General features: G+C 40.3%; 1 protein-coding gene across 12 annotated transcripts in view; it reads right to left on the bottom strand.

The window, feature by feature from the left end:
• The window catches only part of HPS5 (HPS5 biogenesis of lysosomal organelles complex 2 subunit 2), an 81,567-nt gene that overhangs the window by 30,179 nt on the left and 32,799 nt on the right, over positions 1-18,589 (bottom strand). For 10 of the 12 annotated variants that reach the window (XM_073347315.2, XM_073347311.2, XM_073347312.2 and 7 more), the window contains 8 exons: positions 17,257-17,876; positions 15,695-15,815; positions 15,258-15,413; positions 14,626-14,745; positions 13,744-13,857; positions 12,770-12,876; positions 11,719-12,004; positions 7,913-10,778 (listed from right to left, as the gene is read on the bottom strand). In XM_073347315.2, the coding sequence (XP_073203416.1) occupies positions 10,718-10,778; positions 11,719-12,004; positions 12,770-12,876; positions 13,744-13,857; positions 14,626-14,745; positions 15,258-15,413; positions 15,695-15,815; positions 17,257-17,876 (1,585 nt within the window). In that variant the 3' untranslated portion in view covers positions 7,913-10,717. Of the gene's footprint in view, positions 1-7,912; positions 10,779-11,718; positions 12,005-12,769; positions 12,877-13,743; positions 13,858-14,625; positions 14,746-15,257; positions 15,414-15,694; positions 15,816-17,256; positions 17,877-18,589 lie in introns of those variants that run through there. The other 2 variants (XM_078853175.1, XM_073347316.1) reach the window with 1 other exon arrangement.

The raw sequence follows: 18,589 nt of genomic DNA, 5'->3' as shown, positions 1-18,589 counted from the left end.
AAACCAGCAAACCACGCACCTGAGAGAGAGAATGTTTGGTGCCACCCCAGAGTCCTGGCCCTCCCCGTCCAGTATCCTATCTCCAGTCCTGGTTATCCCTGAGGCTTCAGAGGAAGGTAATAATAAAAAAAAAACACTCCCAGAATACATGAGGGGGCAGCGGCTGGCAGGAAATCCCTTTCCGATCCCCTGCCAGTGGCTGACTAAAACCCTGAAGCATGAGCTTTTAGGAACATAAGACATAAACCAGAAGTGAACCCAAGGGCTCTCAAGCCTTAACTCCCTACATCACAATCAACGCTGTCATACAATTACACGCATAAATTTCTCCAGCGCTTTCTTAAAACTCATTGAGTTGGTTGCCCCCACAACTCCTACTGGGATGCTGTTCCCATCCCTCTGATCCATTTATTATTGCACCAAAGTTGTCCTTTAGCTAAAACAGCTCTTCATCCTCCCTTGTATTGACCCCACTAAGGCATTCATAGTGAACAATCATATTGCAGGTCACTCAATGAGGAGGTCACTTTCTCTCCATGTTACAACACCCATTATTTAACCTGCAGGCGAACTGTTAACATAGAAAGAGCTCAGTACCTAAGAGTGTCTGCAGCACATCTTCTGAGACAGATAAATGATACCTATCATAGAATATTAGGGTTGGAAGAGACTTCAGGAGGTCATCTAGTCCCTTGCTCGAAGCAGGACCAACACCAACTAAATCATCCCAGCCAGGGCTTTGTCAAGCTGGGCCTTAAAAACCTCTAAGGATGGAGATTCCACCATCTTCCTAGGTAACCCATTCCAGTGCTTCACCACCCTCCTAATGAAATAGTGTATCCTAATAGCAAACCTAGACCTCCCCCACTGCAACTTGAGACCATTGCTCCTTGTTCTGTCATCTGACACCACTGAGAACAGCCAAGCTCCATCCTCTTTGGAACCCCACTTCCGGTACTTGAAGGCTGCTATCAAATCCCTCCTCACTCTTCTCTTCTGCAGACTAAACAATCCCAGTTCCCTCAGCCTCTCCTCGTAAGTCATGTGCTCCAGCCCACTGATCATATTCATTGCCCTTTGCTGGACTCTCTCCAATTTGTCCACATCCTTTCTGGAGTGGGGGGCTGAAAACTGGACTCAATACTCCAGGTGTAGCCTCACCACTGCCGAATAGAGGGGAATAATCACTTCCCTCAATCTGCTGACAGTGTTCCTACTAATGCAGCCCAATATGCCTTTAGCCTTCTTGGCAACAAAGGCACACTACTGAATCATATCCAGCTTCTCATCCACTGTAATCCCCAGGTCCTTTTCTGCAGAACTCCTGCTTAGCCAGTCGGTCCCCAGCTTGTAGCGGTGCATGGGATTCTTCCATCCTAAGTGAAGAACTCTGCACTTGTCCTTGTTGAACCTCATGAGATTTCTTTTGGCCCAATCCTCCAATTTGTCTAGGTCACTCTCGACCCTATCCCTATCCTCCAGCATATCTACCTCTCCCCCAGCTGTCATCTGCGAATTTGCTGAGGGTGCAATCCATCCCATCATCCAGATCATTAATAAAGATGTTGAACAAAACCAGCCCTGGGGCACTCCACTTGATACCGGCTGCCAACTAGACATCGAGCCATTGATCACTACCCGTTGAGCCCGACAATCTAGTCAGCTTTCTATCTACCTTATAGTCCATTTATCCAATCCATACTTCTTTAACTTGCTGGGAAGAATACTGTGGGAGACCGTTATCAAAAGCTTTGCTAAAGTCAAGATATATCATGTCCACTGCTTTCCCAATATCCACAGAGCCAGTTATCTCATCATAGAAGGCAATCAGGTTGGTCAGGCATGACTTGCCCTTAGTGAATCAATGTTGACTGTTCCTGATCACTTTCCTCTCCTCCAAGTGCTTCAAAATGGTTTCCTTGAAGATCTACTCCATGAGTTTTCCAGGGACTGAGGTGAGGCTGTAGTTCCTCAGGTTCTCCTTCTTCCCTTTTTTAAAGATGGGTACCATATTTGCCTTTTTCCAATCATCCGGGACCTCCCCCGATCGCCATGAGTTTTCAAAAATAACGGGCAATGGCTCTGCAATCACATCAGCCAATTCCCTCAGCATCCTCGGATGCATTAGATCTGGACCAATCATGCACGTCAATCAGTTTTGTAAGGTCACTGAACAGCCAATTCTTTCTGTAAACTGTGTTCGCAATGGAATCCCCTGCAGCCTCCTTGTCCTCAGCATCACTAGAAGGGGGCGAAGGATTCCGGTCCATTTTTCAGAAATCCAGCAAGATCTTTCCAGCAATCCTGATTCTCTAGAAACAGAGATGACCAGGCAGTGACTCCAGGCAAGAGCCAGCAGCATCCCTGTCCCCACCAAACCATGGGAGGGTCCCCCACAGCCACAACCTGTGTCCCCTTCCCCACCACAGCATGAACTCCTTATCCCACATAGCACTGATTCCTCCTTCCATCCCATCTACTCTCTCTAAACCCAGGTCCCTACCCCACCTGGACACCCCCTGTACAGGGCACCGGCTCCCCTGACCTCCACCCATGTACCTAGACTCCACAGCACACACAACCCACGGGGAACAGGCTTCCCCGTCCCATGTACCCAGACCACACACACCATAAGGAGCACCAGCTCCTCCACCCCAGGTACACAGGCCTTACAGCACACACCCCCCAAGAAGTACCGATTCCCCCACCCTACCCAGGCAGCCACTGGGTCTGGGAGTGCCGGGCCGGGGCAAGTGACTCCGCCCATCGCCTGGCGAGGCAGAGGCATGGTGTGTGGCGGGGGGCACCCGGAGCAAGCGCAGTCCGCTCCCTCCACTCCTGCTTGGGGGCTCAGCTCCTCACGCCGCTGTGGGGATGGGAGCAGCTTCTGAATCAGCCCCAGCTGGACTCGCTGCTCAGCTGCACAAGCCCACCCGCATCTAAAGGCCCTTCCCCCAGCCTTGTGCAAGGGACCACTGGACCCGGGATCCAAATGAATTCTTGGGACAACTAAGGAATAACAGGGACAGGAGTGGAGGCCACAGGTTCAGAACTAGGGATCCAGAGGGCGACACCAAGCAGAGAACCCCAGACAGCACCTATTGCTCCTAAAAGCTGCCTAAGGAGCCAGCAGACGCTGCCCAGAGGAACTCTGCCCGGATGTGTGAGACCAGGGAGGAGTGGAAATAGGCCCCACAGTAACAGAGTACTCCCTTGTCTAGCATCCTCATCCTGGTGTTGTAAATGGACACTTTGCCAGTACCAGGAGGAGGTTGATGACGAGGTCTCATTCATAAGGCCACAGAAAGGGCGTGACTATATGACGAGAGGTGGGGAAAAGTGCATCCAGAACCACAACAGGAGGAGAGAAAGGATTATAGAGACGCTGCAAAATTTAAAAACAACACTTTGAGGTTATTCCACCCACATTCCTCTGAAGTCGTCAAGCACCATTCTTCTCACTTCCCCACTGTGGCTTCCAAGTATAGTACTTCTAGAGAAGGCAGAAAGGCTCCTATATATCGCTAAGTAAACTCTGATTTTTTTGAAAAAGAAAAGGAGTACTTGTGGCACCTTAGAGACTAACCAATTTATTTGAGCATAAGCTTTCGTGAGCTACAGCTCACTTCATCGGATGCATACTGTGGAAACTGCAGAAGACATTATATACACAGAGACCATGAAATAATACCCCCTCCCACCCCACTCTCCTGCTGGTAATAGCTTATCTAAAGTGATCACTCTCCTTACAATGTGTATGATAATCAAGTTGGGCCATTTCCAGCACAAATCCAGGTTTTCTCACCCCCCACCCCCATACACACACAAACTCACTCTCCTGCTGGTAATAGTTCATCCAAAGTGACCACTCTCCCTACAATGTGTATGATAATCAAGGTGGGCCATTTCCAGCATAAATCCAAGATTAACCAGAACGTCTTGGGGGGCGGGGGGGTAGGAAAAAACAAGGGGAAATAGGCTACCTTGCATAATGACTTAGCCACTCCCAGTCTCTATTTAAGCCTAAATTAATAGTATCCAATTTGCAAATGAATTCCAATTCAGCAGTTTCTCGCTGGAGTCCGGATTTGAAGTTTTTTTGTTTTGAGATAACGACCTTCATGTCTGTAATTGCGTGACCAGAGAGATTGAAGTGTTCTCCGACTGGTTTATGAATGTTATAATTCTTGACATCTGATTTGTGTCCATTTATTCTTTTACGTAGAGACTGTCCAGTTTGACCAATGTACATGGCAGAGGGGCATTGCTGGCACATATCACATTGGTGGATGTGCAGGTGAACGAGCCTCTAATAGTGTGGCTGATGTTATTAGGCCCTGTGATGGTGTCCCCTGAATAGATATGTGGGCACAGTTGGCAATGGGCTTTGTTGCCCAAAAATGGCCCACCTTGATTATCATGCACATTGTAGGGAGAGTGGTCACTTTAGATAAGCTATTCCCAGCGAGGAGAGTGGGGTGGGAGGAGGTATTGTTTCATGGCCTCTGTGTATATAATGTCTTCTGCAGTTTCTACAGTATGCATCCGATGAAGTGAGCTGTAGCTCACGAAAGCTTATGCTCAAATAAATTGGTTAGTCTCTAAGGTGCCACAAGTACTCCTTTTCTTTTTGCGAATACAGACTAACACGGCTGTTCCTCTGAAATCTGATTTTTTTGGTTCAGTGGAAGATCTGAGAAATCCAAAAAAGAAAAATATTTTATGTGAGATTTTTATGCCGAAGTTTTAAGTAATCATCTTGCATGTACGATAGACACCAAATCAGTTTTATCCTCATCTGTAATTGTAATTAGGGGTTCACACAAGAGATGCCACAGGTAGCTGGAGAAGCCTTTGCCATCAGCTTATAGGGGCATGAACCATCTTTTTGTACTGTTGGTACAGTGCCTAGCCAATGGGTCCTGCTCCATGACTTGGGCTCCAAGAGGCTATGGTAATAGAAATCAATAAAAAAACAAATGACCAGAGCTGGTCAGAAATGGGATGTCATCTTTGTAGACATTTTCATTTTTTCCCTTTTAAATTTAGATGGAAACTTGTCAAAATTTTGAACAACATCAACGAGCTTTGATTACCACCATTATGACCTCAAAAGGGAGAGGTTAATTTGTCTGAATAGCGGTTAACTTATTGTGTAGCTGTTGGTAAGATCTAAGCCATAAGCTAGGTGCAGTTATATGAAGAGTTATAAAAGTATCTTTTAATTCAAAATATTACCAGTGGATTGGAATAATCAGCTCTATCTGGAATTCAGGGTACTTTGTGAAGTGTTTTCATTTTTGATAAATAACAATCTGAACTATCAAAATTGTGTTTAAATGAAGTAAATACGGTTTACATTCTCAGATCAGTGCATGGGCGATAATATGTAAAACTCCTTTTGATTCTAGCTGGAAAGATGCAGGTAAATATCTGCTAGTTCAGGTCAGACTTTGCCCTCTAAAGTTTGTAAACTAAACAGCAGATCTTGTAAATGGTCAGTGTGGTTCTTATGGGAATGTAATCTGAATAAAATCATCATGATTGGGAAAGTGTTGTGAAACCAGTGCTAAATCAGTCCCGCTCACTAGCCCAACAGAATGCTATGACTTGTAAACACAACAGACCATAGCTGTATTGTCCATGCTCAATGCCCTGTTGACCAGTCTGGCTTTGAGCTTCCTGGAAGCTTTTGGAAGTGTCTACATTCAACAGTAACAGCCTTGACAGCAAAATGACATGTTAGGCTGAATCGTGTAATTTTATTTTAATCTTACTCATTTTATTCCCATGAGCATCTACACTTTTCTAGACAAACTCCAACTAGTTCTTTAAAAAAGGGAAAGATAACTCCTAGGTCATGTTATCCTGGAGAGCATTTACTACTTGAAGTAACAAAGCTGCAGAGATTGAGAAGCTCAGTAGTCCCTGAACTACAACTGCATTTTCCCCTAGATGAACTGAACTATGGTAAATCTCCACCTTTGATACCTGGAATTGGAAACAATTCTGGCTTCAAGGGGCAGGAGAGAGCCACTTTGTTTCCTAAATTATGTGACTCCATCTTTTTGAAAACCTTGCTGTAATGCATTAGTTTTTCAGACCCTCTATGATCTGCCTACCAGAGACACTGCACATCATCATTTAAAGTAGCGGTGGGTTGTATAGCTGGAGCTCTCCTAACAGCGGTATTTAAGGTTATCGAAATGTTTCCTTTAGCCCTCTTTTCATTCACTCAACATTCTGAAAACACTCAAGCTTCTGGACTGAAATTTTACAGGCCTGGTCTACATCCAAAAAGAAACATTTTTTAAAAAATTTGAAATGAAAATCGATTCTGTACATTTTGTCCTTTTGTAACAAAAAAGCTTGAAGGGCAATATGACTGGAGTGAACATTTGGTAAGAAAAAAGGAAGTTCCTTGTAACAATACTTTGTATTTGGCAGGCATGAGGGTTTAAGAATCTCACCTTATCTTTAAACACTGATTGGTCTGATGTTTTGGCTCTTTTTAACGGATTTCGTAAGGAAGAGTATGCTGCTGTGGCTAACTTTGCCATGCAGCATGCCAGGCAACTACCTTAGGACCTGCACAGTTAGAAGTGCAAGCAGTATGAAGCAGAGTGCTGGGAATTTACAATATCATGCAGACAGCCCTTTAATATTCCTCAATCTTAAAAGCTTCATGTATTCCGAGTATAAAGTTGTCCATTCAGTAATGTGCATAATTCAGTGAAATTTAGGGTTGTTCTTACAGAATATGATTTCTTTTAAAAGCTTAAATGCCATAGCTTTCTAAAGTTCTTAAACCTACACAGGCAAAAATCAGATTCCACAGCTGTTTGCATTGCAGTGTATATAATCACATCGTTGAAAACACTCTCAAAGAATGCAATTATTTCTACAATCTTGTAGGAGGAGCAGAGAGTGATGTAGGGCCCTGGCCTTATTAGCTGTACATCTTGTGTATAAACTATTTTCACAAACTGCATCTGTGACTTACGGATTGTACACAGTGATATAAGTGTCACACAGGTGTCTAAGGCCATCAGAAAAAATGGCATAATATACAGTGTTACCAAAAGTTGGACAAAGTATTTGAGGGCGATATAGCGATGCATACATGCACATAAACAGTGTTAAGGCTGCACGTTCAATTTTAACGTTTACATTGAAACATACTGAAGTCAGGAAATGCCAAGTCTTTATTGCTCTGACTGGAGTTTTTTTAAAAGGTGTTTGTGCAGGGAACACACCTGACACTGAGACCACATGCACGAGCCACAGGTGCATGAACCCCTTGAATGGCTATAGTCTTTTTCATCTACAAATCTCCAAGCATTTTACATAGGCAGGTAAGTATCTTCAGTTTACAAATAGAGAAACTGAGGCACAGAGAAGTAATAGATTCAAGGCCACAGCACTCACTGGTAGAACCCATTTCTATGGATTCTCAGTGAAGTTGTCTTATCTACTGAGACCTACTACGCCTCACTCAGAGGATATCCAAAAGGCTGGGCTTATTGTGGAAACTTGGAAGTGAGCCTGGGCATTCCAGTAAGACAGATGATTAGGTTATTTAATGAGGAAAGGTACAGTTTCAGTCACCGATCAAGAAAGACCTTTCAATTTGTCCAGCAGAGGACAGCTAAGCATCAAAATAAAGTGTTGTCCTCATGCTTGCAATATTTGACAGTTGGGCTATTTTGTATATTTTTCCTCTGTGAAACAATGTACAAAAAAGTAAATTCACTTCAGTATTATTTAAACTACACCTCTTTTGACCAACATATGTGGATTCTTGTCTTGACACGAAAACCCACTATACAGACCATCTTACTCATAAGCCAAGTGACAGGATTTCACAAAGTATTAGCCAATGTAGAAGAAAAACGCAGTTTTCACTCTTGGGTTGTTTGTAACAAGTCAGAGACAGTTTATTCTCGAGCAATTGCAAGGGGGAGAGCGTGCACAGACAGGGATTCCCCCTTCCTAGGCAGGTCTCCGCCAGATAAACAATTAGGGCAAGCATTTATACCTTTTGTTGCATACAATAATGATCAACAGCCATGTCTTGTTTATACATATTCCTTCCTGATATCTTACTTTTTACAGCAGTTCCTGCTACAGTCTGCGTTCCATTCTTATCTAACACAAGGACAAAACAGCATCTCTTGCAGTCTTCCCACTCGCTTCCCACTTGCCCAGGCCCTGCCTTAAAGTCTTGCATTATTAGAGTTAGCTCTATTCCTAAGAAAACTGAGATGTCTGCGTTCAGATTCCCTTTATCCCTTTTTCCACTTCCACACCAAAAAGGTTAAACACAAGTGTTAAATGGCTCATAACGTATCTGGGTGACGGACTTCCCTTTCTTATGCTTGCAGGTGTGCAACTGCAGCATTTCCTAGGATGAAGTCACAATGTGTTCATGTATCCTTCACATCTTATTCACGTATAAATAAGGAAATTCAGACTAAGTCTAAACATTTTTCTTTTTTATTGAAATCTCTTAAAATTAGTTGAAATTATGAATACAAGTTCATTTTAGGTGCAATAAACTTAAATATTGTTGTTGAACTGGTTAATATGAACAGTGCTATGCAAAAGGAAAAACAAGCTCTTTGAAAGAAAGTTTGTAATATATCGTAAAAGTCAGCATTGTTAATTGTGCATTTTAAAATAAAGGTTATTATGTACACAAAGCTTTCAGCTGTTTATCCTCTAAACTGAAAATATTTCACTAGACTTTTGACAAAGAGCATTGGTTATGTATTTTCCTGAGACAGATGATTCTTCCACTTATATAGATCTTTACTTCTTTGAAGTGCTGTATAAAACTGAACTAATTAATTCTAACACCGACATGAGGTAGAAGTGTTCTCATTGCAGAGGTAGGGAAACAGGCACAGAAAGGTAAAGTGATTTGTTCTAAGCCTCATGGCATATCAATACCAAAGTTAGGACGACAGAGGAGTACCTGACTTCCAATCCTTTTTACACCTATGATAAATAAGACATGGTGTGCCTGAAGGTATAGGATGGCACATTTGTGCTGTTTTCCCAACTTCAGCTGAAAATCTCAACCCCAGGAAAAACTGAAGTTGAAAGAGGACGTTTCGTTGGCTTTTCAGAGACAGGAACCTTAAGGTTTGAAATTCCTGCCACTGGGCCTATTTCTGTAGACATTTATTCCCACACCAGAAGAGCTATGAAACACTCCACCATAAGGGAGTGACTCGTACTAGCAATTGAGACAAAGAGGTTACCCATCCAACTGTAGTTTTATATATCAGACCAAACTTCACAGATAAAATTCACATTGACCAAAAAATAATTAAATTTTAAATAAAATAAAAACAAAACCATTAATTTGGAATGCAGCAAACCATGGAGACAAAACTATATATATAAAACATATAAAGGCTCTTATTTCAAAGGGATACTGTCAAATAAATTTACTCACAAAATGTTGGTGTACGAGGGAAAAAATGACAAATTTTTTTATAGGGAGTTAGTTCTTTGGGGTTTGACTACTGCCTAAATATTATAGGATTGTGCTAGTAAATGAGGCTCTAAATTGAAATAAGCTAAAACCAAAAGTAAATCTCACTTGTCTGTTTTCACTATCTAAGCTCTAGGAAGTTCACAGAGTAAACAGAATAGGTATAAAGCTAGTTTTTGCAAATGATTAAGTAAAACTGGGTGTTTTAAATATTCAGTTTTAATAATCCAATGTTTATCTTAACAGAGGTAAAGGTTTTTAAAAAATATGATTCTTAACTTGACAGCCTCCCTTTAAAATACTTTTTTTAAGGCAATTTCAGATAAAAAGAAGTATGCAGTTTCATCATTTCTTCCAAAAAGATCAAAAATCAGTTATGAAATATTGACATCTAAAGATATGTTCATTGTGTGGTAATTTATCTGAAGATGACCTCATGACAGATTCATACAATTTACGAATGCTGTGTTTACACTTCTTTTCAGTGTTCTATTAATAAATGAGTATTTCAAAGATTTAATGCATATTTCAACACTATGCAATGAATACCCCATAACATTATTTTACATAGCTCTTAAGATAAAGATGTAGCTATTCCAAGAAATAAATCAAAAGAATAGATATTCTATGCAATTAAGGAAAAATCTGCATTCTTGCATGGATTCACTGCAGCTATTGACATAAGTGAATGTCAGAAGGGGAAAACAGTTTGGGTGAGTCTTAACATTTACCAGCAGGGGCTGCTCATGCTGGCAGTATACACAGAATTAATCTGTTTGAAATTTACGTCTTAACCAACCCACAGAAAAGCAGCTGAAGTCAAAATACACTATTTTCAAACATAATTTAATGTTCAAAAGACTGTACTTTTAACCAACTGTTTTAATTCATGCAGAGTTATTACCAAGTTCATTCAACACTTTTAATCCTATTGTAAAAAAACCAAATCTGTTAGACACTTGTGGTCTTAATTTCAACATAAACATTGGAGTATTTCAACAATTTCTAAAACCAGTTTTAGAAGCACGTTTTAAACTATTTAGGAAGAGTTGTAGAAGAAAACCCAATTCAGGTGCTATTTTCATGCAGTGTGGCTGCATACATTATTGTATGGACAAGAGTTTGTTTCTTTAAGAGATGATGAAACTTAAGAGGCAATTTAATGTAGAAGATGCACAGTACACAACTTCGTTTCAGTGTTTCCTGGAATATTTGCTATGCCTGCTGGGACCACAGAAAACGGTCACACCTTTCCAACATGGACTGTATCAGGGCTCTACAGACAAAATAGAAAAAAAAAATCCAACATATTAGTTACCTAATTTGCTGGACACTAGCTTTTTGAAAGAGTTTAAACTGTCCGATGTAGAGAAAAATACTATTCCATTTCAGAGAGAGCCCTATCATGCCCCTGCCTTTAAAGATTTTTCACTGACCTGAATAGACAGCATGAATGATAAACCGTAAATAGAAAATAGAAGATACCAGGGTTTTTTTATTTTATTTTGTATTTAATGCTAGCATTTAAAGCTTCCTAGATTCCAGGCCTTCACTCTTGCTTGTAACCACCCCTCAGGATTGGTGTAAGAGAGATTGCAATAGGACCATTTCAAGTGCCATCTTCTAGAACTTAATTCATTTAATTCCAAAACCTCTTATGTTTTTCCATGCATGCTTTTTTTCCGTAAAGGAGTTAAATAGTGTATTTGCAGGTGAACTACTTCAACAGCAACAGCTGCAGTGTAAGTAGACTCAAATCCCAAATACTGTAATGTCTCACTGCACTATTACAGCATTTATGAAGCAGCCATCAGAGCAGTCTAGCTATAGGAGGATGAAGTACAGGTGAGGAGTTTCTGAGTTCTTCAGCAGTGGACTTTTGATAGTTTAGTCATTTACCTCTCCCCCCCCCCCTTTTTTTAAACATTTATTCTGAATATATTTTCTGTTAATACATTTTTCATTTTTAAGCTACAGATCTCAAATATACCTCTTAAACTGGGGACAGAAGTATTTTCAGGTAGTTTTACCACTCTGTAACACTGTTTAAAAACTCTTGGAGCTCAAGTCTGAAGTGTTTTCACTTTTTTTTAAATTTAATGAAAGACAAAACTATGGCCTAGGATGGCACTGAGTGAAGTATCAATACAGTTCTCTCTCTCTCTCTCTATATATATATATACACACACACACACACACCCACCCACCCATCTTACCTTTGCCTTTTTTCAGCAATTCTCAGTATTTCACAGATCCTGGTAAATCTCTCAGAGAATTCAGCCGTCAAATCACACTCCTGCAGTACTGGCAAGGCACGATCTGGGCCAATTACCTTAGCCAACAAAAGAGCTACATTTTCAACAGTAATGCAGTTTGACCAATTAGTGCTACCATGGCCGATAGTATTCCCATTCTGTGTACCATGATAGTGGAGGTCAGTGCTGTGACTTTGTGCAAGATGGAGAAGGAACTTCCATTCTTCCACGGTCTCTGGAATTGAGCCTAAATGCAAAATTAAATGACTGGCTGTAGTTATCTGTGAGGAAAAAGCTTGTAGCAACCTAATTTTACATCTACTGGCATTTAAAAGAAGCTAGTTTTCTAGAGTCAACTTTCTACATTCATATCTTAGTTAAATGGCTTAAAATGCATTTGATTTTTTGACAGTCACACAAAACATTTTCAAGTGTACCAGAGCTAATTGTATAGCACTAAAACCAGCTTTTTCATAGCCATTGTTGAGATTTTGGATTCAACTAAGAGCAAAAGAGCTCCTTTGTGTGTCTTTTTAGTATATTGTAGATTTTCCCTGCAACTCTGCCATCTGATACAGAAACTGGCTCACTATATTCTAGAAAAGCCACGAGATAGTGCTAGTGAATTAGCTGATCCTTCAAGGTACTGGGCAACAAAAACTCAGAGGGAAAGCTGGAGCCAAAAAATCCGATTAAAATGTCAAGAGATTTGAACCACTCAAAACGAGACTATGATTTTTATTTATTTATTTTTTAAAACACTGCTGTTTTGTTGGAAGACAAGAATTAAACTACAAAGAGCGTCACTGATTTATACACTCAATTATATTTATGCTGTACAATATACTATATGAAGTTATACAAAATGCTAAGTGATCTTGCTACATCAGTGCTTAAAAAATACATCATTCAACTCTCGATAAATGCTTCTCTATATTTAAATGGTAATCAGTACATAGTCAATATAGATCATGTATTCTACTGGTGTGCTCACGAGTTAAGATTCACTAACCATGTTCTCCATCCAACAGGTTCATATCATCCAAATGAACAATATTAGTAAAGGCTTCTATTCTTCTATCCAGTTCCAAACACAGAGAGAGATATCCAGGCCAGAAGCTTAAAAAAAGATTAAAATTTCCAAAATCAAATACTTATCTGTTCTAAACTAATGTCATTGGTAAATCAGCATTTCATTACCAAACTCATCAGTAAAAGCAAATAACCCCAAATACTAGGAATAACCTGGCCATGCCATAAGTCCCCAGAACTGTCAGTTTACTGAATGAACTAGAGCCGGCTTTTTGTCAAACACCACCCTCACAAAGGTCATAAGTGCTCAATGATCAACAAATCCAGGTCCCATATTACAATGAGGGGTTTTTTGTGAATGACAGTGTAAAGGGTCAAGTGGAAAACAATCATCATACGGAAGTAAGAGCTGCATAAGGAAAAGAAGGGAAGTCATTAGGGAAATAAGTGAGTGGGGGTAATTAGGAACAGAGGGACTGTCTTTATGCCTACAAGAGGTCCATGAAGACTGATGGGTAAATTTCTCTCTGCTAAAGCAGGTTAAATATGGGAGAGGCATTAGTGTAATTATGAAGGTATAACCCTTGTGACTTGCATTGGGGTTATTTCCTTGGTCATATTTTAGGTCAATAACATTTGTTGGCTAGTAAACAGAGCTTAACAGGTAATGGTGTAGTATGTGCTACAACTTGACTTTGTTGCTTCTTAGCTACAAAGCAAAATACCATTAATACTGCAGAGGAATGTTTCACATTGGCTATTTATAACCTATACATGACGACACTTTAAAATAAAGCCAGCCACAAAATACTTCATTTAAACAGATTTAGTTGACAGTAGACTGGCAGGAAGCATATTGGTTTTCATTTGTATGTTCAGCGGGCCAAGATACCAACTAAACCAGTTTCAAGAATAATCATAATTTTTCAGTAAACTACAAAGTTTCCGACTTACCCATATGACTTGCAGCAGTGAGCCATCCTCTCTTTTGTTACAAAATCAGCTGGGAGTTTAATCAGAAGCAAAATCAGTTGGCTATAGCCCCAGGTAAACAAATGTGAACGTGGTCTGGGAAGACAGTTTAATTCAAGTTAAACGTTAACATTCTGATGAGTTTTAAAAAAAAACACTTTTTTTTTTATCAGGAGGCCAAATAGATGAATGGGATTGTTTCATCTTTCACATGAAGTTTTGACAATATTAATTCAAAGAGCAGTGCATCCAGCTATCTTCTTAACGGATTCACTTAAAATTAGATTTTCCCTGTAGGCACAGATTAACGTGATTACAGAGGGACAGAAAAAAGTTAATGTGGCCTTTTTGTGTATCAGCATCAACATTAGGAGGCATGTGCACAGCGCAGGGAATGGCGTTTTGTATACTCCAGCTGAGCCAGTAGGGGAATTTCACACATTTTAAAAAAATGTTTTCCCCAGAAACACACTGAAAATGATTCTGAAAAACGAAGTGGCAGCTTCTTAAGAGAGAGATGTATTTATAGTCGTTGAAGAGATCATTCTGGCCTGGATTATGAAGATAGGAAAGTTATTTAATCCTTTGGTTGCTGCTGTTAGACATCTTGAGGTAGATGAGATAACATACTCTAGAATGAAATTCAACCTGCTGCAGAAGGGCCAAGGCAAGACTATGCATCATTTACAGCCATTTGTTTAACTGAAGGCTTTATAGGGATTCTCTCCACTGGGGTGAATTTCACCCTCTAGGGAAGTGAAATTACTCTGAGGTAGCCAGCTCCATCATGGAACACATAGAAAGTCTGAACAACTACGTCTGGTTTGCGCAGTGCAATTAAATATACATTATTTACTACCTTACCTAGGGTTTCCTTCAGAATCCACTGTATTTGTTCTTTGTGGCGCATCATGGGAAACTGCCAGACACAGCCAATCCAGTCGTAACGCTTCAGGATTAAGAAGAGATTGAAGCAGGGACGACCTAAAGAAAGAATGGGAAAATCCACGGGTTTTAAATTGACCAAATATGGAAATGTGATAAACTTTTTATATATACTATTTAAAAATACCTAGGATCAGTGCACTGGAAAGATGATTTCTAGACAAGTTACATTTCCTTTAATCATCAGAAATATTACAGACTACATCCACATTTGAATTTTACATATTGAAGTGTTTCCCATTGCTAGTTTGAGTTAATCTGATACATTACAGTCTATAAAACACTAAGTCATTAAAGAGTTGTTATAAAAATCTTGATAAAATGGAATCTGCTTTGTAATGAGGCAACATGGGAAGAGACTGGTGCATAGAAATTAACTGGCAAAACAAAAAGCTTATTTAATGTTAAGTTCCACTCTATTTTTAAATGAGCAGGCAAAGTAGCATTACATTAAAAAAACCCCACACACCTGGATGATATCCAGTCTTTTTATTATGTAACCATTTCCCAACAACAAAAAAAGGCACACAGCATACATGCAGCCCCTTTACCTTTCATCTTCTGGCTTTGATTTAACAAGACTGTCTAAATATGCTAAAAAGTGGGCAGGGTGATGTCTACAAAGCTGCATGATGTCAGAGGGCAAGATTGATGGGTAGAACTTGACCAAGGGCCTTATAGCTGTTTCCCCAAACTTTTCATAGAGCCTGTACAAACAAACAAATATTATCTTTAATGCCAAATCACAGCAAGATTGCCACTTTGATAAGAAAATACAACTCTATTTCAAGATTCTAATTTATTTACCAGCATGTTTCAAGTTCTTCTGCTTTAACAAGGCTAACACTAGAACTATTACCATAAAGTCTCACAAAACATTGAAGAGGCTAGTGGGAATACAAATCCAGAGCAAGGCAAACAGAAAGTGAACTGACAGTCTGAAATTTGTCATATTAACCAACAAGAAAAAAAGTCACACACTACAGACCTTTGAGCATGTGCCAATAACAGAGGACTATCCCAGGGCCCCAAGTCATTTAACAGTTTTAATATTTTCAACATATCTCCATTTTCCATTGCCAGAGTCACTGGACTAGTGTGAGTCAGTTCTGAAACACAAAACATTGTAAACGTTTTAAGATTTTATTTTTTTCAACTCAGCTGGTTTAAAAAACAATTAAGGAAGAGAAAAATGTCCTTTATTCTTCCAAAGTCCCCATCATGGAAATGTATCTCTAGCTGCAATGGTAGCAGGTGAGTAAATCACACTTAAGCGGTGTGTTTGGCTTTGACTGAATTACCATCAATAGTGTTACGGCAAAGTTAACATTATTAAATTGATTTTTTTTGTTAGGGAATTTTTTTGTATAAAAACTTCAAGATAAGGTTTTCCACTTCTCCTTCCCTTTAAGATTTAAGGCAACTTACTTTCTACTATATAAAGTTACATAACTCACATGAATTTCAGAACATATGCTTCACATGTACAGAACAGACCATCCTGAACTTATTTCGACACCAACTGTTAATGAACTACAAGTTCAATTTAAAGCTTAAATTACCAATAAAGGACATTACTGAAGTCACTGGGAATTCTGTAACTGAATTCATAGGAAGCAAACTGGGCACATAAGCCCTGATCTTGCGAAACCTCACATCCTTAACTGAATGCAAATAACCAGTTCCGCTCAAATCAATGCAGGGATGCAATTAATACTTTTCTACTCTAAACTTTGCTTACGCCAACATGGAACAAATTTCTGCATGCCCAAACATAGTCCTCCATCCAGCAAAAAACTTAAGCATGTGCTTAACTTTCTATGCCGAATCAGGGTTCTATCAATTGGTGGCCCTGAAGACCTGCCTAAAAAGGTTTTGCTTCAGTTTTAGAAGTTGCATATAGTGGACCAAATTCTGTTCTGAGTTACATCCAGGAAGCCTCATTCATTGGAGTGCAAACGTATGAGAAAGGGCAGAAGGGACTTCTGGAGAAGAAAAGGATGTCTGAGGCGATATGGGGAATGTTTTTCCAATTCACTGCTGATCTTCATAAATGTGCTGTCGTTCAAGCTTTGGAAACGAGCTGAAATATTTGTGCCTACTTTGCCCCTGAGGGTGCTGAAACTCTTTCCCTAATTTTAGGTTTATATGTTAAATAATTGAAATTATTTGAGTTTAACAGCACCACACTTTTTCAAGTTCTCTTTGACATTTGCATATTCTGTTTCAACACATTTGATTCATATCACTACCATGTTTAGCTAACTGCAGCTGCACTAGAGATTAACTTGTTTAGGAAGTAACATCAGTGTAGTAACTAAACAAGAAGCATTTTCCCCTAGAAGCCACTGGTTCTTATTAACCTAGTTTTGTTTATTAAAAAAACGAAAAAGACCACTTGTTTCAGAGGTGGTTCAGAAAGGAATGTCCCCTCAGGCTGGATTTTTTTTATTTATTTTTTTTTAAATCTGGATTTTTTCCAGAACAAAAACCTAAAACTTAGCTTCAATTGGTTTAAAAGTTAAAACAAAAAGCCACCATAGCCATTACCTTTCAATCCCTCAATGTAAGTTTCCCAAACACTGGGACTGCTAGTGTAATTGCTTGTAATACATCGCTTCAGTCTTTTTAAATCCAAGAGAAAGAAATAGTCCTTTATGAACTGGCAAGCCAAGACCCATGCCATTGTTCGCTGTAAATCCTGTTCAGCACTTTCTTCCGCATTCCCATTCTCGCAAGGAAACACATTTAATTCAAAACATAATGTTGTCAACTCCATTAGGTCCTTGTGAATATCGTGCGCTATGAGACATGGAGGATACATTTGAAAAACATGGCCTGAGGCTCCCTTTGAATTGGCATCATTTTCACACACTTCTCTGCCAAAATGAGCTTCGCTACTTTGATCCTGTTCAGTAATTCCTTGCAAGGCATCTGTCTGTCCTTTGCCTACATGATCTTCACTGTGTTGCTCTGGTGCAATATTTTCTTCTAAAACCTCACTCTGTTCTTCAGCAAGCACGTTCTTAACTTTCTTCATGGATAAGCAGTCACCTGAAAAGGAAGGCTCTTTGAAACCAAATGTTTCTTCCAGATACAAAAACCACTCCTGCAAAACTCCTCTCAAGCATTGTGGTTCTAACAAAACCAGTGGATCTTGCAGTTTGTTTCTGTAAAACAAAGTGGAAATGAATTGAACTTGCTATTTAATAATCAAGAGATGCCAGAGCTGATCTATTAGACATATCAAGAGGACAACGCAACTCTAGTATATTCCTAGATACTGGTCAGACCAATGCTGTTTTCCTGAGTAGTCAGGACAGTAGGAAAGTCACTATATAATTTCTCCTCGCATGCTTTGGGGGATCTCCCCTCCAAATGATTCATGTAGCTTGGTAGGCAACTGTTCAATTCTACCTCTAATGCTACAGTCCTCTTTTTCTCAGCAAAACTCACAATGAAGTTATATTTTTAATGGAAAAAAGCCACTATTCAAGGAAGGACTTTCAGATAGCCCAGGGAAGAGCAAACTATTGGGGCTGGAGGGAACGGCTCCTTGGGCTGCCCTCACCTGCAGGCACCGCCCCCCACAGGTCCCACTGGCCGGGAACGGGGAATGGTGGACAATGGGAGCTTTGGGAGTGGTACCCGCAGGCGAGGGCAGCGCTCAGCAGAGCCGCCTACCCCACCCTGCCCCCAGGAGCCACTGCTGGATATGCTGGCCACTTCCGGGAGCAGCACAGGGCCAGCCTTAGCCCCACTGAGTGCCGCTGTCACCCCGGAGCAACCTGAGGTAAGCGGTGCTGGGCCAGAGCCCACACCCCACATCCCAACCCCCTGCCCTGAGCCCCCTCCCACACCCCGCACTCCCTCCTGCACCCCA

This window comes from Lepidochelys kempii, chromosome 6, assembly GCF_965140285.1.
Source record: "Lepidochelys kempii isolate rLepKem1 chromosome 6, rLepKem1.hap1, whole genome shotgun sequence".
In the NCBI taxonomy this organism is placed as follows: Eukaryota; Metazoa; Chordata; order Testudines; family Cheloniidae; genus Lepidochelys; species Lepidochelys kempii.
Note: the sequence above shows the minus strand (reverse complement) of the source record. Positions and strands in the feature narration are given on the sequence as shown.